We start from the raw sequence: 16,887 nt of genomic DNA, 5'->3' as shown, positions 1-16,887 counted from the left end.
ACTTATTTTCTGTGGAAAGTGTATTCAACTGAAAATTGGAAGATCTGGCTTCTCCTATTAGTTGTAAGGCATTGAGTAAGTCGCTTAACTCTTGTAGGCTTAATTTTCCTAAATCAGCAAAAGGGAAGGCTTGCACTAGACTTTCCAGAAATTCTGAACTGCTCTGGTTCTAAGTTAATGTCCAGGTAGGCAAGTTTCATCTGGTTAGTTGGCTGAACTGCTGCCCCATTGGACAGTCTTGCACCTTTGATGAGGTTTATCACGTAGTAAGTTCCAATCGTTTTATCTTTGCTTTTGTCAGGGAAATGACACGTGATTCAAATATGCACAGTGTGAAGTGAAAACTTAGTTGCAGGTATGACTTTTCTGAATGCCTAGAAAAGTAGTCTGTTTCACTGAACTTACTTGTAGGTACACAATTATTCGTTCCTCATTTATTAATTATGTGTGGTACACTTACTCTGTGCTTGGCGTTTTACTGTGTTCTGGTGATACAAAGATTTCTAAGAGAATTATTGCCCCTGGGACTTCCCACTGGGAACAAATAGCAATGTTTAAAACTAGCTCCAGATGTGATTAGAGGTATAATTGATGTATTTGGTGTGCTGAGATGGTCATCGATTCTGCTTAGGAGAGTGATATGAGGAAGCCTTTATTGAGAAGGTGATGTTTGAATTAGGTCTAAGAGGATACATAAAAGTTTGTGAGGCAGAAGACAGAGGCCAGCATTCTGGTAGAAAGAGCAATGAAAGTACGTGTCCATTTATGGGTATCATGAGCAGTGTGACATGGGGGAAGAAAGAAATGAGTTGAAGAAAGAAATGGCTGAAATGTGGTAGCCTTTCCCCTGTTGGTAGTTGAGAGCTGATTAATTATTTGCATAGAGGAATGGCATAAGCAAATTTATGCTTTAGAAAGATAACTTGGGCTGTATATAGAATGTGTTATAAAGAGAGGGACCAGAGAGAAGGAACTCAATTAAAACGTCCTTTTGTTATGAAGTGTTTGCTTTTATTTTAGCAAAGGAACGCATGGACAGGAGGTACCAGTTTAGTGAGACATTCAAGAGAAAGAATCATCTATTAAGGTTTGGTGATCCCCTGGAATTTGAAGGAATAAAAGGTACACTGGGTTTTAGTTTGAGAGCCAGCGTAGCTATCAGTAAATGGAGAGGCTCAACCTAGGAAGAGAGGAGTGTTATTTTTTTTCCCCACGGGGAAGATGAGAGTTTGACATGGTAGGGGTTGAATTTGAGTTGCTTCCATGTGAGTGTAGAACTCAGTCTGTTGGAGATGGAGCTATAGATTTGGGGACCATCTGCACGTAGATGTGAGCACATAGAAGTAATCAGGATTTCTCAGAGTGCGCAAGGAGCGAGACAAGGCCAGAATATTGAGCATCACTTATTTTTACCTTGAGCATAATTTACGTTTAAATAGAAATGGAAGAAGAGGAGCTAGAAAAGATTGTGGGTGATGAAAAGAGGAGGGAGTTTACCTGAAAAGAGGAGAAATGTTGCAGGGATTTTAAGAAAGAGGACTTGGTCTATCCCATTATGTTAACTCCCCACTGGACACAAGGTGGGGAAATGCACTTAGCAGTCTGTGTTCACACTCACAAGGACTTCAGCGGGATGAAGTGGAAAGTAATAAAGAAACTCGAGGGATGTGTATAAGTTACAGCTGAGTTATAACTGGCTATTACACAATTCAAATGGAGTCCTTTCATTTGTCTCACATTTCTACTGACCTTAATAATTACCTCTGTATCAATCTGAAATTGTCACCTCTAAGGAGAACCTTTTATGTGACTCTTAGCTTGTTCCATTTTAAGCCAGGGTCTAGGTTTTGTGTAAAGACAAGGAATCCAGTATATCTCTTAAGCAACTTAGCTGAAAAAGGAAGATTAACGTTATTGTTGATTATGTCTTTTGGGCAAAGCTATTTCTCCATTTTTTCACAGCCCTTTGAGTCAACTATGCAGAAGTTTCTTTAGGAGAATTAATTCTGAGCTTTTATTTACACTGTGAGGTTCTTCATTTTGGGTTTATTCTTAAAAGCTAATGATGATTAAGGCAAGTCATGGTTGTCCAAGAAAGACGTCAAAGGTTGTCAACACTTGAATGTTGTTTCACAAAGAATGAAATAGAACTCTTCTTATTTAGAAAAAGCTTTACTGGAAATAACTTTCATCTTGCCATTGGTCAGGGTATTGTTGGCGGAAACGGTGCCAAATTCTCTTCCAAGAAAAGAATAGAGTTGTTTGACTCAGAAAAATCTGTGTATATATATTTTTTCATGTGGCTTACGTAATATTTTTTCATTGAAGGAAAACTTGGCTCCAATTGAAGCTCTAACTGAACAGACATCTGACTCCCTTGCAGGTTCAGATTCATTAACTAGATTAAACAAGTTGCACTTATTCTGAGGATTTAGAAAAAAGACTATGAGGTCTACAGAATTTTATTGAATTAATCGTGTGAGTTATGAAAGATGGCATTTTGGAGGAGAGGTGAGATCTAGCTTAACACCTACTGAAGTGCATAAGCTACTGGTATAAAGTATGGGTGTGGTTATCACTCAGTACAAACAACCAACAGCCCACCAACAAGTAGGCTCTTGGTTTCCTAACACCTTGAGGGTTCAGAGCTCTCAAAGAAAAGTTACTTATCCGTTTCCTCCCTAAGAATGCTAGTAATTGGATTAAGTTCCCAATGACCCTCTTTCAGAAAGTAATGATACTCTTGGAAAATTTGAATTAAGATTCAAGACTCAAGGCCATTAAAAGCCAATCTGTTACTACTTGAATCTATCTCTGTTGATCTTGCCCAAGGCTGGCTTTTAAAACAGATTCTGTCAAACACTTCAGCATTCTTGATGAAGTTAACGGCAAAATTATCTCCAATATAGTCGTATCATAATCTAGGGGGAGATAAAACAAGGTTGATAAATCATTTCCCCTGCTTCTCTGATGAGTATGTTATATGACTGTTGAAATTAGATGATGGTAGCAGGTGAATACTGGAGCTCAGTGGTATATAAATGAGGGGAACTGTACCCATATCATCTCTATAGTTTCAGTTTCAGAGTTCATTGTGAATATGTGGGAGCGTCTCTAGGCCAGTATTCTTGTGGGCAGGGTTACTTACTATATATGTAATAATAAACATCGCCTTATTAGTCTTCTTTTTAGCCTTGGTGATTTTAAGTATCTACTGTTGCTGCTCTTTCACAGGTTTTTAATTTTATGAAGAGTGTCCATTTCCTTTCTAGCTCTACTTAGAGTTTTGACATTTTTACATTTCTTGTTATCCTATTCTTTAGGAAGTTTTTATTGTTTTAGAAAATAAAAGTGACCTTTCCCTTATTGTGCGAGCTTAGGGATTAGAGCTAATTTCCATTTGAGTTTCCGGAGACCATTAGCAAAGTAATATTCTGGTAAAATAAAAGACCAAGCCTCAAAAAAATCAATTCAGACCGATCATACGTATGGCATGCCTCTATGGCTAAGGGACCTTATATAAAATATCTGAATATGATCAACATCCTCAATAGTATTTAGGTTTACTTCTAAAACCTTTGAAAATGTAAAATATTTTGTTTATGGGTACATGTGTAGCCCATATATATATATATGGCATTACTCGGTACAGAGCGTTCTGTTTTTCATTATTCATAATTGCTATTTAGAGCATATGTTGCGAATGTATTGAAGATACTTCTGGGTCTCATTAATCAATGTTCTAAATGCTAATCTCTGCTGTCCAGTTAACTCTAAGCACACTCACCCCTCCCCCACACTTCGTGGTGATTCATCTGTTGATGATGTTTAACAAAACTTTAAAAGAACGACTGGGGACCTGAGTAAGTCTTTCTGCATTCTCTGCAAGTACATTCTAGGCAGTGAATTTTCTTCCTGCTTTGCAGGCCATTGGAGAGAAAAGAGCTGCTCCAGATTCTGGCAAGAAGCCCAAGACTCCAAAGAAAAAGAAAAAGAAAGATCCCAATGAGCCACAGAAGCCAGTGTCAGCATATGCCCTGTTTTTCAGAGACACACAGGCTGCAATTAAAGGTCAAAACCCTAATGCAACCTTTGGAGAGGTCTCAAAAATCGTAGCATCTATGTGGGACAGCCTTGGAGAAGAACAAAAGCAGGTGAGGCAAAGATCCATCGTGGTCATTGCAGGATTATTCTTTACACCTTTTCTGAGTGAATACATCCACTTAATATGACTGCTTCTCATGAAAGCCTTTCTAAGCTATGGAATTAAAAAACACACACACATAAATCCAAACCACTCTGCAGTTATATGGATTTCTCAGTTCCCTTAAGGGTGTGTGTTCAGAACCCATTCAGAAGAGAGTTGGAGGAGATCCAGGCAGTATCCTGCAAGCATAAACTTTTGATGATCATCTTTTCATTTTAAATAATGCGGAATTTTTCCCCCCTTTGTTAAAAAAAGGCACTACAAAGGGATTAGGCCCATCCTGCTTGCCTTTTTTTTGATCATCTTTCTGAACTCTTGTGCTCTCCTGGGGGGTTTGCAAACTTTGAAGATGACTCTGCGTGTCTCATTATTGTCATCGGGCATTTGAAATTTTATTCCAAGTTCATTTGAAAGCGTGGCTGTATGAGAGGCATTGAGAGATTAGCCATGCTGGTGGGAGACACTTCCTCAAGGTCCCGCTTCCCATCTTCCCCCGTGCAAGTCCTCCACACAAATGGAGAGAAGAATGGTTTCCTTGGGGCTCAGTCCTCCCCTGGCTCCTTGCATGAGCTCCAGTGACTATTCATGGGCGTTGATTTTCCATATCCTCACAAGAATAGACCCCTATTAGTAATAAACCAGAATAATTGTTTCAGGAATAAGGAGTGGAAAACCCTTGATTTTCTTTCTTTCTTCCTTCCTTCCTCCCTCTCTCCCTCTCTCTTTCTTTCTTTCTTTCTTTCTTCCTTCCTCCTCATTCCTACCAACTGGTTACCTTGGGATGGTGCAGCTGTAGAATCTGCCTGTTTGTTGGCACTGAGCTTCATGCTCTATGCGGCAGACTGATTTTCTACCCTAGAAATGTAATCCTAAGGGGGCTGGCAAACTGCTGCATCTAACTTTTAAATTCTGGAGAAAAGGAGAGTTGCACTTTGGTATAACAGCCAGCCATCAGACACCACAGTTTAAGAAAAGGAAGCCCAAATGAGGTTTAATATACTGGAATATATTTATGTAACTCACTGGTCTCACTAATGGAAATCTTTCATCTTTCACTATCTCTGATTTTTCTTGTTTTTTCTCCAAAAGAAAACCCAGGTTGAAAGACCTCCATCTTATCTCTTCTGTCTTCACACACTTTCCCTATTATTGTTGGGTTTTCATCCTCTGGTTTGTTTCAGCTTAGAAATGGGTGTGAGGGAAAGAAGACATGGATGGAGAAGTTCCTTAACTTTCTATAATTTAAACCATTTGCTGCAAATTTCATCCTTGTTACCTTATTTACTGCCCGAACAGAAGGCCCTTAGCTGTCACTCTCATGAATTCTATGCTGCAACCGGAAATCTTTTTCTGTTTGCCATAGTAAACGTCAGAGTTGTGCCCCAGTGGGGGTGGCAGGGTTTCATTTTGTTTTAATATCTGTGTGTGTGTTTCTACATTTAAAAATCAAAGCCAGGGAGACCAACTTTTTATGTGAGTTCTGTTGCGACGTAATTTGCCCAGCAGTTATTTTATGGCTGAGAATGTGTGTGCTAAAGGTGGTGCTAATTGTGGTCTTTTAATAGGTCTATAAAAGGAAAACGGAAGCCGCCAAAAAAGAATACCTGAAGGCCCTGGCTGCGTATAGGGCCAGCCTCGTTTCTAAGGTAAACCCAGACAGGGGCGGCCAGTCTCTGAGAGAGTTAGGAGACCTGGAGCATTGAAATCATAAATGCAACTCCTCTTCGAGTTGATTAAAAAAAAAAAAAAGCATCTCGAACAACTCATAAACTTATTTGTTCCCATTAGAGATCACCCCAAGCTTGGCATGGAAAATAAGTGTTCATTCAAGCTGACGAATCCAAATTGTTTCCAGGAGTCACTGATCTCTATATATGTATGTTGAAGCTATTTAGACAGATTTCAAACAGCCCCTTTCTTCCCATCGGGGACTGAGATCTGTGTTGATGTCCTCTATTTAAACTGAGAAGTATGTTAGGCATTTTTGGACATCAGATCATAAATTCTTCAATGGTTGCATTGTAGAGGATATAATATAATAGAGGATGTTGCGTTTTTGACCAAACTGTTCCACATCGTATAAATAAATAAGCCTCATGCTTATTTAAAATAAAATTATGCTCCAAGTACTTTAAAAAAGACATGTATACATGTATTATACATAGAATATACACTGGGCCCTGATGTATTATAAAATGCAACAGTAGTCCAAAGCAAATGTCACTCTGGATTACTATTACCTTGATCCAAAAGGAGCATGGGCTGTTACCTTATATGTTTAACATTTAATTAACTTTGTCCTTAGCCTTTCTAGAATTTAGAGAGGCTTTGGGGAGGATAATGTGAACTAATGTTTTTGCTGGTGATGTATTTCCCCTGGCAAGCAGAGATTCCATTTCATTGTCATTGTTGTTGCCTCAGAGTACCCCATAGGGCCTCAGGGCATGGTCAGTGTTGCCCGCAGAGCCATTGAAAAAGGGTTTAGCCCTCTTTTCTCGTCTTCACTGGAATTGTAAGATCCACTGCTGGCAGCTGCTCAGAACCAGATCAAGAGAGGTACTCCTGTACCTCGTAGGTATAGCTCTTAGGACTCTTCCCACCTCATTAGAAAGAGAAAACATTCATCAGGTTTTTTCTGAGACTCTGGAAGGTGCCCATTGAGAGATATACCTATTCTGGATGGGGATTTGCACATTGGTAGAATGTGTGGGCCACAGATGTTAAGAATTGAGGTGTACTTGGTGGCTAATTAGATGGAGTGACATAAATAGAGTAACAATGTGCATGTACTTCTCGCGTGGATCGTTTATTCATTCATTTACCTAGAAGCAGGTGCAGGTGATCTTTGTGCATTAGAGCATGAATAATTGATCATACATGGATTTAAGCCAAGAGCCAGTAACTCAAAAGGCGTTCTGGAAATAGCCTCCATGATTGGGCTGATCAGGGCTGTGACCGACTTGGAAGGGATAACTCAAACGTTTTACATTGGATACTAAAATCCGATTCGGAAATGTTTCCAAATGGATTGATTGATTACATTGATTCTAAAAAACTATTCAATAAGATGGAATTTGAAAAGAATAAATCCAAATTGTTTGGGGGAGGGGTGTTTTTGTTTTGTTTTTTTCATTAGGTCAGTGCAGTTGAGAGCACCCTAAATTTATAGTCAGAGACATGACAGGCAACTAAAATAGTCCTTGAGGTCTAAATTTAGAATAATTTCAACCTGAACCCAAAGTGTGAAATAGCTGCTAATATGGTGATCTCACAGGAAGCAGCATCTGACTGTACAACTTGCTGATTAGATCACGTCTAAAGAATTGGTTCCCAGTGGTTGACCAATTGAAGGCCCTCCAGCAGGTTGCCTCCATGATGGTAAGGACTGAAAATCCAAAAATACTTAAATAATTGAAAGAATCATGGAAGCAAAGATTTGGAGCAGTATGATTTTGGTCCTCAAATATAAGAGCCATCATGAAAGGGAAGCCTAAGCTTGATCTCTGTGCCCTGGATGGAAGAACTCATCCAAGGAGTGAGGTTACAAGTGAGCGAGATTTCAGCCTCAACGTTAGAAATAATAAACATCACATGTGCATTTAACTTAAGTCTCTACAATCAGAGCCCGCGACTTTCCCTTAAGATGTGACTCTACTCTCACTTTTTTTTTTTTTTTGCGGTACGTGGGCCTCTCACTGTTGTGGCCTCTCCCGTTGCGGAGCACAGGCTCCGGACGCACAGGCTCAGTGGCCATGGCTCACGGGCCCAGCCGCTCCGCGGCATGTGGGATCTTCCCGGACTGGGGCACGAACCCGTGTCCCCTGCATCGGCAGGCGGACTCCCAACCACTGCGCCACCAGGGAAGCCCTACTCTCACTTTTAATCTTCACAACAACCAACAAAATTAATAGAAGCTTAATTTTCAACCATGAGGGAGTAGACCCGGCAGACGAGCAGGAGCTCTTCACAGCCATCCACCCTTTTCCATTCTGCACTAGGGGAGCATCTCATAGGCATAATGGTGTGATTGCCCAGGTGTTTAAATATAGACTCTTCTTGTAGTTTTTCCTTAAGACTGGCTTGGCAATTTTTTAATATTAGAGTATATAAAAATAATGTTCATGTTTATATGTAGAAGACTGTGTGTATTCTACTTTGTGGGTGATTTAATGGTTGTTTTTAAAGATAATTATGAGTATTTGCAGGTTTCTTCTTACCCAAAGGCTTCAGAACACGACCCTCCAGTAATATGCAGCGCCCCCTGAGCTTTTGTACAAAACCAGAGAACTGTCCACCGATGGACGGAGCTTTACGCTGATCAGGTGTTCAAACAGAAGCCATCGGCCATGGCTTTTCCTACCTTGAGTGATTCTCCATGTAAGGTCACTCCTCAGGTCTCTTCTAATAGTAGATTTTATAAATGTGAGTAGTAAAAATCTAGAAATAAATATTCAGAATCATTAAAGAGAGTGGATGGCAGCTTGATGCCACCAAGGTCCCCCCCATACACAATGCCCTACAAAAAAAACAAATTTTATGAAGAATAAGAGGAAAAAATAGTCTTTAAGAGGAATTATTCCAATCCCAGTTGCATTTAAAATAATTTATTTTTGTGGAGGTAATTATGTGTTTTTAGTACAAAATATATTAGGCAGTTTCTCTCCATGTTGAGCCCCAGGTCATTTGTTTATCTTATAACAGGTTACGCAGTCACATGAGTGCTGAACTTTCTCCCTTTGTGTATGACTCCTTTGCTAAATTTTGGAAATCTTTGAAAATATTTGGTAAACTAAAAATATTTCTAAAGTTGTAAAGTACTTCGATTTAGTGTCTCTAAAGAATTCACTTCTGTTTTTCTTATACTCAAGTGAGCACTGTTATAAATAATCATGGCTTTGATTATTATATACAGGACTTTGAAGTTTTCTGGTAACAGTTGTTTTCTGGTAGTAGTAATTGTTAATTAATGAAAATAGCTAACATTTACGAGGTGCTTTTTGTAGGCCGGGCACTGTTCTAAATGCTTAATAAATATGAGTTAGTTTAATTCTCACAACCTCTATACAAGGTGAATACCATATAACACTATTTTATAGATGAAGAAACTGAGGAACAGATGAGTGAATTAACTTGCCCCAAGCCACAGAGTTGTTGAGTAGTAGAGCTAGATTTGAACTCAGGCAGTCTATACTCTGTTGTCTTTCAAAATGGTTCTTGCTGGTGACATTAGTTCAGACTTAAATGCTAAAGAACTGTTACTCTTAAATATATGTATCAGTCATCTTTTACTACAATAGTGCTGTGTAACAACCAGCCCCAAGCCCAATGACTTAAAAAGATAAGCATTTATCCCAGAAAGTGCCAGTTAACTAGCTGGGTCTTTAAATCTCAACCAAGACTCGGCAGGATCAGCTAGTCCTGCTCGTCTGTGTGCAGTCAGCCTCAGGGGGTTGGTGCTGGACTCGTACACCTATGTGGCAGTTGGCTGGCAGTGAGCTGGCTCTTGAGTGGGTAACTGGGCCACATGGCTGTCATCACGAGGTGGTAGGTTCTGACAGACACAGACAGAATTTGAAGCCTCACTTCCATCACATTCTGTTGACCAGAGCAAAGGTGCCAGGCCAGCCCAGATTCAAAGGGTGGGGGGTGTCACTCCACCTCTGGAAGGAGCTTTAAAGTCACATGACAAAGTGCTTGGGTTCAGGGAAGCATGAATAATGGTGGCCATTTTTGACATCAATTTACAATACTAAAAATACCCCAACCTTCTCCCCCAAAATGCAGGCTGCTGCCGAATCAGCAGAAGCCCAGACCATTCGTTCTGTTCAGCAGACCCTGGCGTCCACCAATTTGACCTCCTCCCTCCTTCTCAGCCCTCCGCTGTCTCAGCACGGAACAGTGTCGGCCTCTCCTCAGACTCTCCAACAATCGCTCCCTAGGTCAATCGCTCCCAAACCCTTAACCATGAGACTCCCCATGAACCAGATCGTCACTTCGGTCACCATCGCAGCCAACATGCCATCGAACATTGGGGCTCCACTGATCAGCTCCATGGTGGGCTCGGCGTCCTCCACCCAAGTGAGCCCTTCAGTGCAGACCCAGCAGCATCAGATGCAGCTGCAGCAGCAGCAGCAGCAGCAACAACAACAGATGCAACAGATGCAGCAGCAGCAGCTCCAGCAGCACCAGATGCATCAGCAGATCCAGCAGCAGATGCAGCAGCAGCATTTTCAGCACCACATGCAGCAGCACCTGCAGCAGCAGCAGCACCTCCAGCAGCAAATCAACCAACAGCAGCTGCAGCAGCAGCTGCAGCAGCATCTCCAGCTGCAGCAGCTGCAGCACATGCAGCATCAGTCCCAGCCTTCTCCTCGGCAGCACTCCCCTGTCACCTCCCAGATTACATCCCCCATCCCCGCCATCGGGAGCCCCCAGCCAGCCTCTCAGCAGCACCAGTCACAGATACAGTCTCAGACACAGACTCAAGTATTATCGCAGGTCAGTATTTTCTGAAAACGCACGTGGCAGGCGGATTTGCGCATCTGGAGGAGAGTGGCGTCCGAGAGTAAACCATGTGTGGCTGCAACTCGTGAGTCGGTGTTGGTTATGCAGAAATGTGTAAAAGATCACGCGGTCCTCTCAAGTGTCTATTAGATAGGCAATAAGAACTACAGTGTAGCTGAAAATCATCTTCTAGCTGACTCTAAACCACTTTGTTTTTAAACAAGAAAAGCTGTGCTCTTTTATGTGATGCCTTTTTTTATTTATTCAGGCTCTACCTACAATATGTGAATCAAACCGTTTAATGAATCCTGGGACATACTGATGATTATAATAAACTGGCCTCTCTGAGTCATAGCAAATGGCCTTATTTCTCCCGAAGTGAAGAAACCACACTTCAAGGCGATTGGAACTTCCGAAGCCCTAAAAATAAAAAGCACAGTCGTAACTACCTGAAATACGAAAATCCAGTTTCATACAAACATTTGTATGACGTCAATCGTTGATGGCATTTTTTTTGTCATGAAAAACATAATGTAAATCACAGACTTTTGCCAAAGCTCTTATTTTTTTTCCTTAAATCTCTCCAGAAAAAAAAAAAATGCAAGTGATTAGTTTCAATTATTGACTCCTTTTCACTTTTTACCCATGACTTCTCCAAATCAAACCACAGTATATGTTGTAACAATATCTATGACCACTGTTAGCCCATTATATTCATTCCAATTAGAAGAAAAGAATGTGAATATTATATTCTGTGTTTTGAGTGACAAGTTTCGAAAATGAAAAACACTGTATTTTTAAAAGGGAAATGCACTTAAATGGAGACAGTTATTACAAAAGTTAAGATTTAAAAAAAAAAAGAGCAAGAGTTTTTATTATGATGTAATACCGGTAGAATATTTAAAAGGCGCACCGCATCTGAATAATCAATGTAAATATTTTCTTTCAAAGTTGTAAGTTTTCATATCATGTGTTGTAAAGTTTTCATAAACAAGGCTTTAACGTAAACACTGGTGACATAAACCATTCATTGCTACATTGCTTATTGTGTTTTTATGCTGTTTTATACTTTTTTATGAGTTATGATAGCAGCAATTAAGTTGTTTGTATTTTGCTTAACTAAAACAAAAATGCTTTTATCTTGCTATAGAATAAACACATTTCAGTAAAAACTGCAGACTGTATTTTGATGCAACAACCAGGCAACTACTGTTCACTTTTCAAAATAAAATATGTCAAATTTCACTTTGGGTTCCTTGAATATGTAGAAGATGGGGGGAATAGGTCCCATACCAACCTGTGTTTGAGCCCAAGCACCTTCTTCCATTTCCAACTGGAAATAAGAGATTCATAGCCAGGAATGTGGATTGCATGGCCCCAAACCAGAGCCTGTAAAAAAACAAATAAACCGTTAGAAATGGAACCATTAGTGGAATTCCCTGGCGGCCCAGTGGTTAGGACTCCTCGCTTTCACTGCCGAGGACGCAGGTTCGATCCCTCGTAGGGGAACTAAGATCCCGCAAGCTGCGCAGTGCGGCCAAAAAAGGGAAAAAAGGAAAAGAAATAGAACCATTAGAAATTTTTTAAGATTATCATTTTGTTAAGATGCAAGGGCAAAGTAAGTATAGAGGAAGAAGCACTTGTCTTCTATTTGGGGCTTGGACTAGCTGGCACTGTGTTTTTATTGCTGTTAAAATAGATGGTGGATGCTAATTCTTAAGCCAAAATAATTATTTCAGTGCCCATTTCTTCCCCCCTTTTCCTGCTCTGTAGTGACTCCTCTTTGAGAACAGTGTGACCACTATCCCCAGTTGTCCTGCATGATTAATTACAGCATCTGTCCTGTCAGAAGCTATAATGAAGAGGTCTTGATAAAAATTGCAAATTACCACTGGCAACAGTCTTCAACTGCTTATGATAAAATGAAAATTAAAAACAGCAAGTGTTAACCCTGACCAGAATCCTAATCTGGAAAAAATTAGGGTGTGAGTAGTGGTATCCATGGCTACTGTGTGCAAGACATTCAAAAAATAATGGAATATGGATTCCTCAAAGTTGTTGTATTTCAAAGAATATTTACTGTATGTTGTGGGCTATGAATAATGAATTCAGCTTTCAATATTTCATAATCTTCTCATCCCCTGCATTATGTACAAATATTGAACAGCAAGAGATTCTAATTATAAATTTATAGATTTCTGGCTGTAGGAAAATTTATGTCTAAATTGAAGCTTTTCATAAGATGTATTAGTTGACAGGTATCAGTGTTCAAACAGTCTAAGAATGATGCCTAATCGCATCTACAAGGGAGCAATTGTATTCCACAAAGAAATGAGCTGCTTGCATCAAACCCATCAGAAGCAGAGCTGATGGTAAAAGATTTTCTGTGAATTGAAACTAACATTACATAACAATAAGAACCATTTTATATTCTGTTGTGAAACCTTTAGACAAATGTCTTCAAAATTAATTGCTAAACTACATGTGACAGTAATTGTGTATTAGTTCTGTAATTGTCATTTTGAAAACCCATGAAGTATTGCTCGGAAAAAAAATGTCACTAGTGATAAGACTGAATTGCAAATGAAGTCTGTTTTCAACTGTTTGCAGTTAGAAGCAGGTGTTGTATCATCTATTAAATGATTTTTATAAATCTTGGGTTTTATCACATCTGATTAAATACTGCTAAGCCATTGATGGTCAATTTCAAGAAAAAAAAAAACAGCTTAATTACTACAGTTTAAAGCATTAATCACCAGGCAAAACTATGTCTTGAAAATGTCAAAAAGCTTGAATCATGAAAAGAATTCCCCAACCTTGTTACCATATTATTCTCAGGATCCGATAAAGCGCGTTATGAGTCAACTTGTATTTCACTTTGTACACAGGATTGGTTCCTATTTCTGAGACATAAGTAAGTACGTGGTGTACTTTTACAGGTCAGAAATGAATCAGGGTAATGAAAAATAGGCCTGAGCAATGTGGTATCTGATTAGTGGGACACCTAAACGGCCTAACTGCTTTCCCTCTTAAGTGGTCCACAGACATTAACGAGGCTCCCCCCCCTCACCCGGTCCTCCACCACACACCTTTTCTCTCCCCTGCCATGTGCACACTATTTTATTACTCTGGCTAAACAGACTCTCTTTTTTGCATTAACCTGTCCTGCCTTATGATGAAAGAATATAAGGAGTTTTCGTTTTTAGCTGACACGGGGTCATTAGCTCCCGACTCAAAGAACAGAAGCTTAAATGCCTTCGTGCAGCATAATTTCTGCAATATATTACCACCCGACGGAGGGTTGAAAGCGTTCTAGACAGATGGATTAATATCTCAAGTTTAAGTAGCAGTCCTCTGCTGTGTCCATTCAGACATCTGAATGGTTTCTTTCCCATTTCTCACTTCATGGAGCATTTTTCAGCACTGGACTTCCATCTAACCTTTCCTTCGCCCCCATCCCCACCCCCTTTGTCTGGCTTTTGTTTTGCAACAGCTGTTATTATCGTTCTTGGTCAGCTGTGATTGCTAAAGGCAAAATAGGACCAGATGGTGTTTTGCTATGCATGAATGCGCGGTACAGGACTCGGGATTGAATAGGCCAAGCTTGAGTGGTGTCCCCGCACCACCTGCCTGCCTGAGCTGTGGCACACACATCGCAGGAGCATGATCCGCCTAGATCTACTCGCATCGGATGGGAAAGTGGGGAGCTGGGTCCGCACCACCTGCCTGCCTGAGCTGTGGCACACACGTCACAGGAGCATGACCGCCTCAGACCTACTCGCATCGGATGGGAAAGTGGGGGAGCCGGGCTGGAGTTTCCCCGTATTTATTGATCTTCCGTGCACTCACAGAAGAGCAAAGTGTACAGTCAGTTTGAGTTAACTGGAGATGACACAGCATGGGCATGTAAGCTATCACTCTAGAATTCTGGTTTGCTTGAAGGATTTCGTTGCTCCCCCAAACACACACACACACGCACAGTAATAGCAAAACAATGGGCTAAGTAGGCACAACATTTCCTTAAAAGTCTGTCTCAAATAGTAGAATTAAGGGTCTGAGGTGAGGGTTTGGAAGAGGGAGGCTTCTTCAAAATGATATTTTGTGTCAGTTAATAATGCAAGGTAAAGAAAGGCTAAGACCCTGATATGTGGAGAGAGCCCTAACACTTGTAGGTTATCGGTCAAATATTTCACATTTACAAGAAATGTGCCTCACCTGGAAAGTCACACAGATACACAACCAGATTAGAATTCTCTTAGGAAATGTTCTTAATATTAATGAGTTTTTCTCCTCATCCTCTCAGACACAGTTCGCTTTGCTGACTCTCTGACGTAACCCTGAGAATAAGCACTTTCCCTGAATTTTGAAAGTTGGTGAATGGGTTTAACCCATGTTGACTGTGATCCTACAGGTGTGTGGGTTGTATGTGCTGGTGTGTGGAAAGGAAAAGCTTAACCATCCAGCAACCATGGAGTCAGATATGCAGACAGACAGCTCTATTTGCCTAAGGCCCTAATTACTTAAATTTACTTCCGCTACATGCAAAACACTATGATAGGTCCCAAAGGAGATGCAAAAATAAACAGGGCCTTCTGTTGACTTTGTATATGTTTGAAATTTTTCATAATACACGTTAAAAAATAAAATAAAAGTCATCCTTAACTTTAGGAGCTTTTATTTTGTCAGTGTTGTGAGGGAAAGCACCCAGCAGTCGATCAGTGTGCCAACATAGAACGGATGTGGGTTGTAGTGTGTGCGTGTGGTGGTGTTTTTTTTTTTGTTTTTTGTTTTTTTTTTTTTGGTAATCTGAGAAAAATCACAATTTATTTAGAAAGGGAAGAGATTGCAATTGGTTAGGGGTATTAGGAAAAGCTGCGTGGGATTCCTGGCATTTAAGATGTGCCTTAAAAGGTTAGGTAGAATTTCACCAGGCCTAGATGGAAGTCCTACCCTGGTAGAAGAAGGAGGCATCTCCAGACAAGGGGGAACAGGAGAAGAGCCACCTGGGTTGAAAGCACAGGCGCCATTGAAACAGCAGTAGAGAATATAGCAAATAGGGACTTCCCTGGCGGTCCAGTGGTTAGGACTCTGCGCTTCCACTGCAGGGGCTCGTTGGGAAATTAAGGTCCCGCAAGCCACACGGTGAGGCCAAAAAAACAAAAGAGAGAGAGAATATAGCAACTTGGACACACAGTGGTTTGGGGGTAGGTGAGCGGGAGAAAGTGCTAGAAAGGAGGTTTGGGATTAGATTTGTAGAAGTTCTTGTACGCCCAGCCGGAGACTTGTGCTTAATTCAAAAAGCACTGAAAGTGTCTGAGTAAGGAACAGCAGGATCAGAGTTGATTGAATACATGAAGGATTTTATCTTAACTCACTTTTGAGAAGGATGTATCCGGTTGGCACTAAAAGCCGAATGAAAAATGGAACAAGGTTCCCACTTGAAAACGTATCTCAATATTTTAATTATTCACATAAATAAATAAAGTGATGGCTTCACGCGCTCTCTCACACCCCTCCCAACTTCCTGGTGGCGGAACACACCATCGACAAATCCGAATCAAGGCATCTTTGGTGACAACTGCAGAATAAGCCTCATCCTTATATTAGCATCCAGAGGGAGATCCTTTTCTGTGTTTCTGCTGTGAAAAGAAAGCTATTTTCACCACTGTTAAAAAGTACCTCTCGGTGCTTGAACTCAAATGCGATGAATGATAAAAAGAAGGCCTTGCTTTTTCGCTTGAGTAAAAACCTCAGGCAGCACTGGGAGGGATGTTGGTTATGGTCTCAATTTAATTTCAAAGAAGAACGTTCACAGATAGAAAATGTGAATGTGGATGTACACTTCTTAGCAGAGGAATAATGCTCTTTTGTAAAACATCTCATTATATCCCCAGCATTTATATAGTACTGTGTACTTTTCAAAGCAGTTTTCTGTGTATTCTCTCATTTAGTTCCCTCTCTAGATAGGACAGGAGTGAACCCCATGTCACAAAAGGAAACTGAGGCACAGAGAGGGTTGTGACTTGTTCCAGTATCTCTTTGCTTATAAGAGACACAGTCAGAACTGGAATGGAAATCTTCTCCTTCTAGACCTGTTATTTCATTTACCTTCTAATATTTGTATAGGTATGGCAGGTATAGGTATAATATAGGTATAATATTTGTATATATTTGAC

At 40.4% G+C, this 16,887-nt stretch overlaps 1 protein-coding gene across 1 annotated transcript in view; it reads left to right on the top strand.

Moving 5' to 3' along the window:
• Window positions 1-11,467, top strand: part of TOX3 (TOX high mobility group box family member 3) — a 105,269-nt gene extending 93,802 nt beyond the window's left edge. Inside the window, exons 5-7 of the mRNA XM_059999174.1 lie at window positions 3,927-4,154; window positions 5,773-5,853; window positions 9,992-11,467. Coding sequence (XP_059855157.1) covers window positions 3,927-4,154; window positions 5,773-5,853; window positions 9,992-10,720 — 1,038 coding nt within the window. The 3' untranslated portion in view covers window positions 10,721-11,467. The remainder of the gene's footprint in view (window positions 1-3,926; window positions 4,155-5,772; window positions 5,854-9,991) is intronic.
• The last annotated feature ends 5,420 nt before the right edge of the window (window positions 11,468-16,887 follow it).

This window comes from Delphinus delphis, chromosome 20 (genome assembly GCF_949987515.2).
Source record: "Delphinus delphis chromosome 20, mDelDel1.2, whole genome shotgun sequence".
Taxonomy (NCBI): Eukaryota; Metazoa; Chordata; class Mammalia; order Artiodactyla; family Delphinidae; genus Delphinus; species Delphinus delphis.
This window is presented reverse-complemented; position numbering and strand designations above follow the sequence as displayed.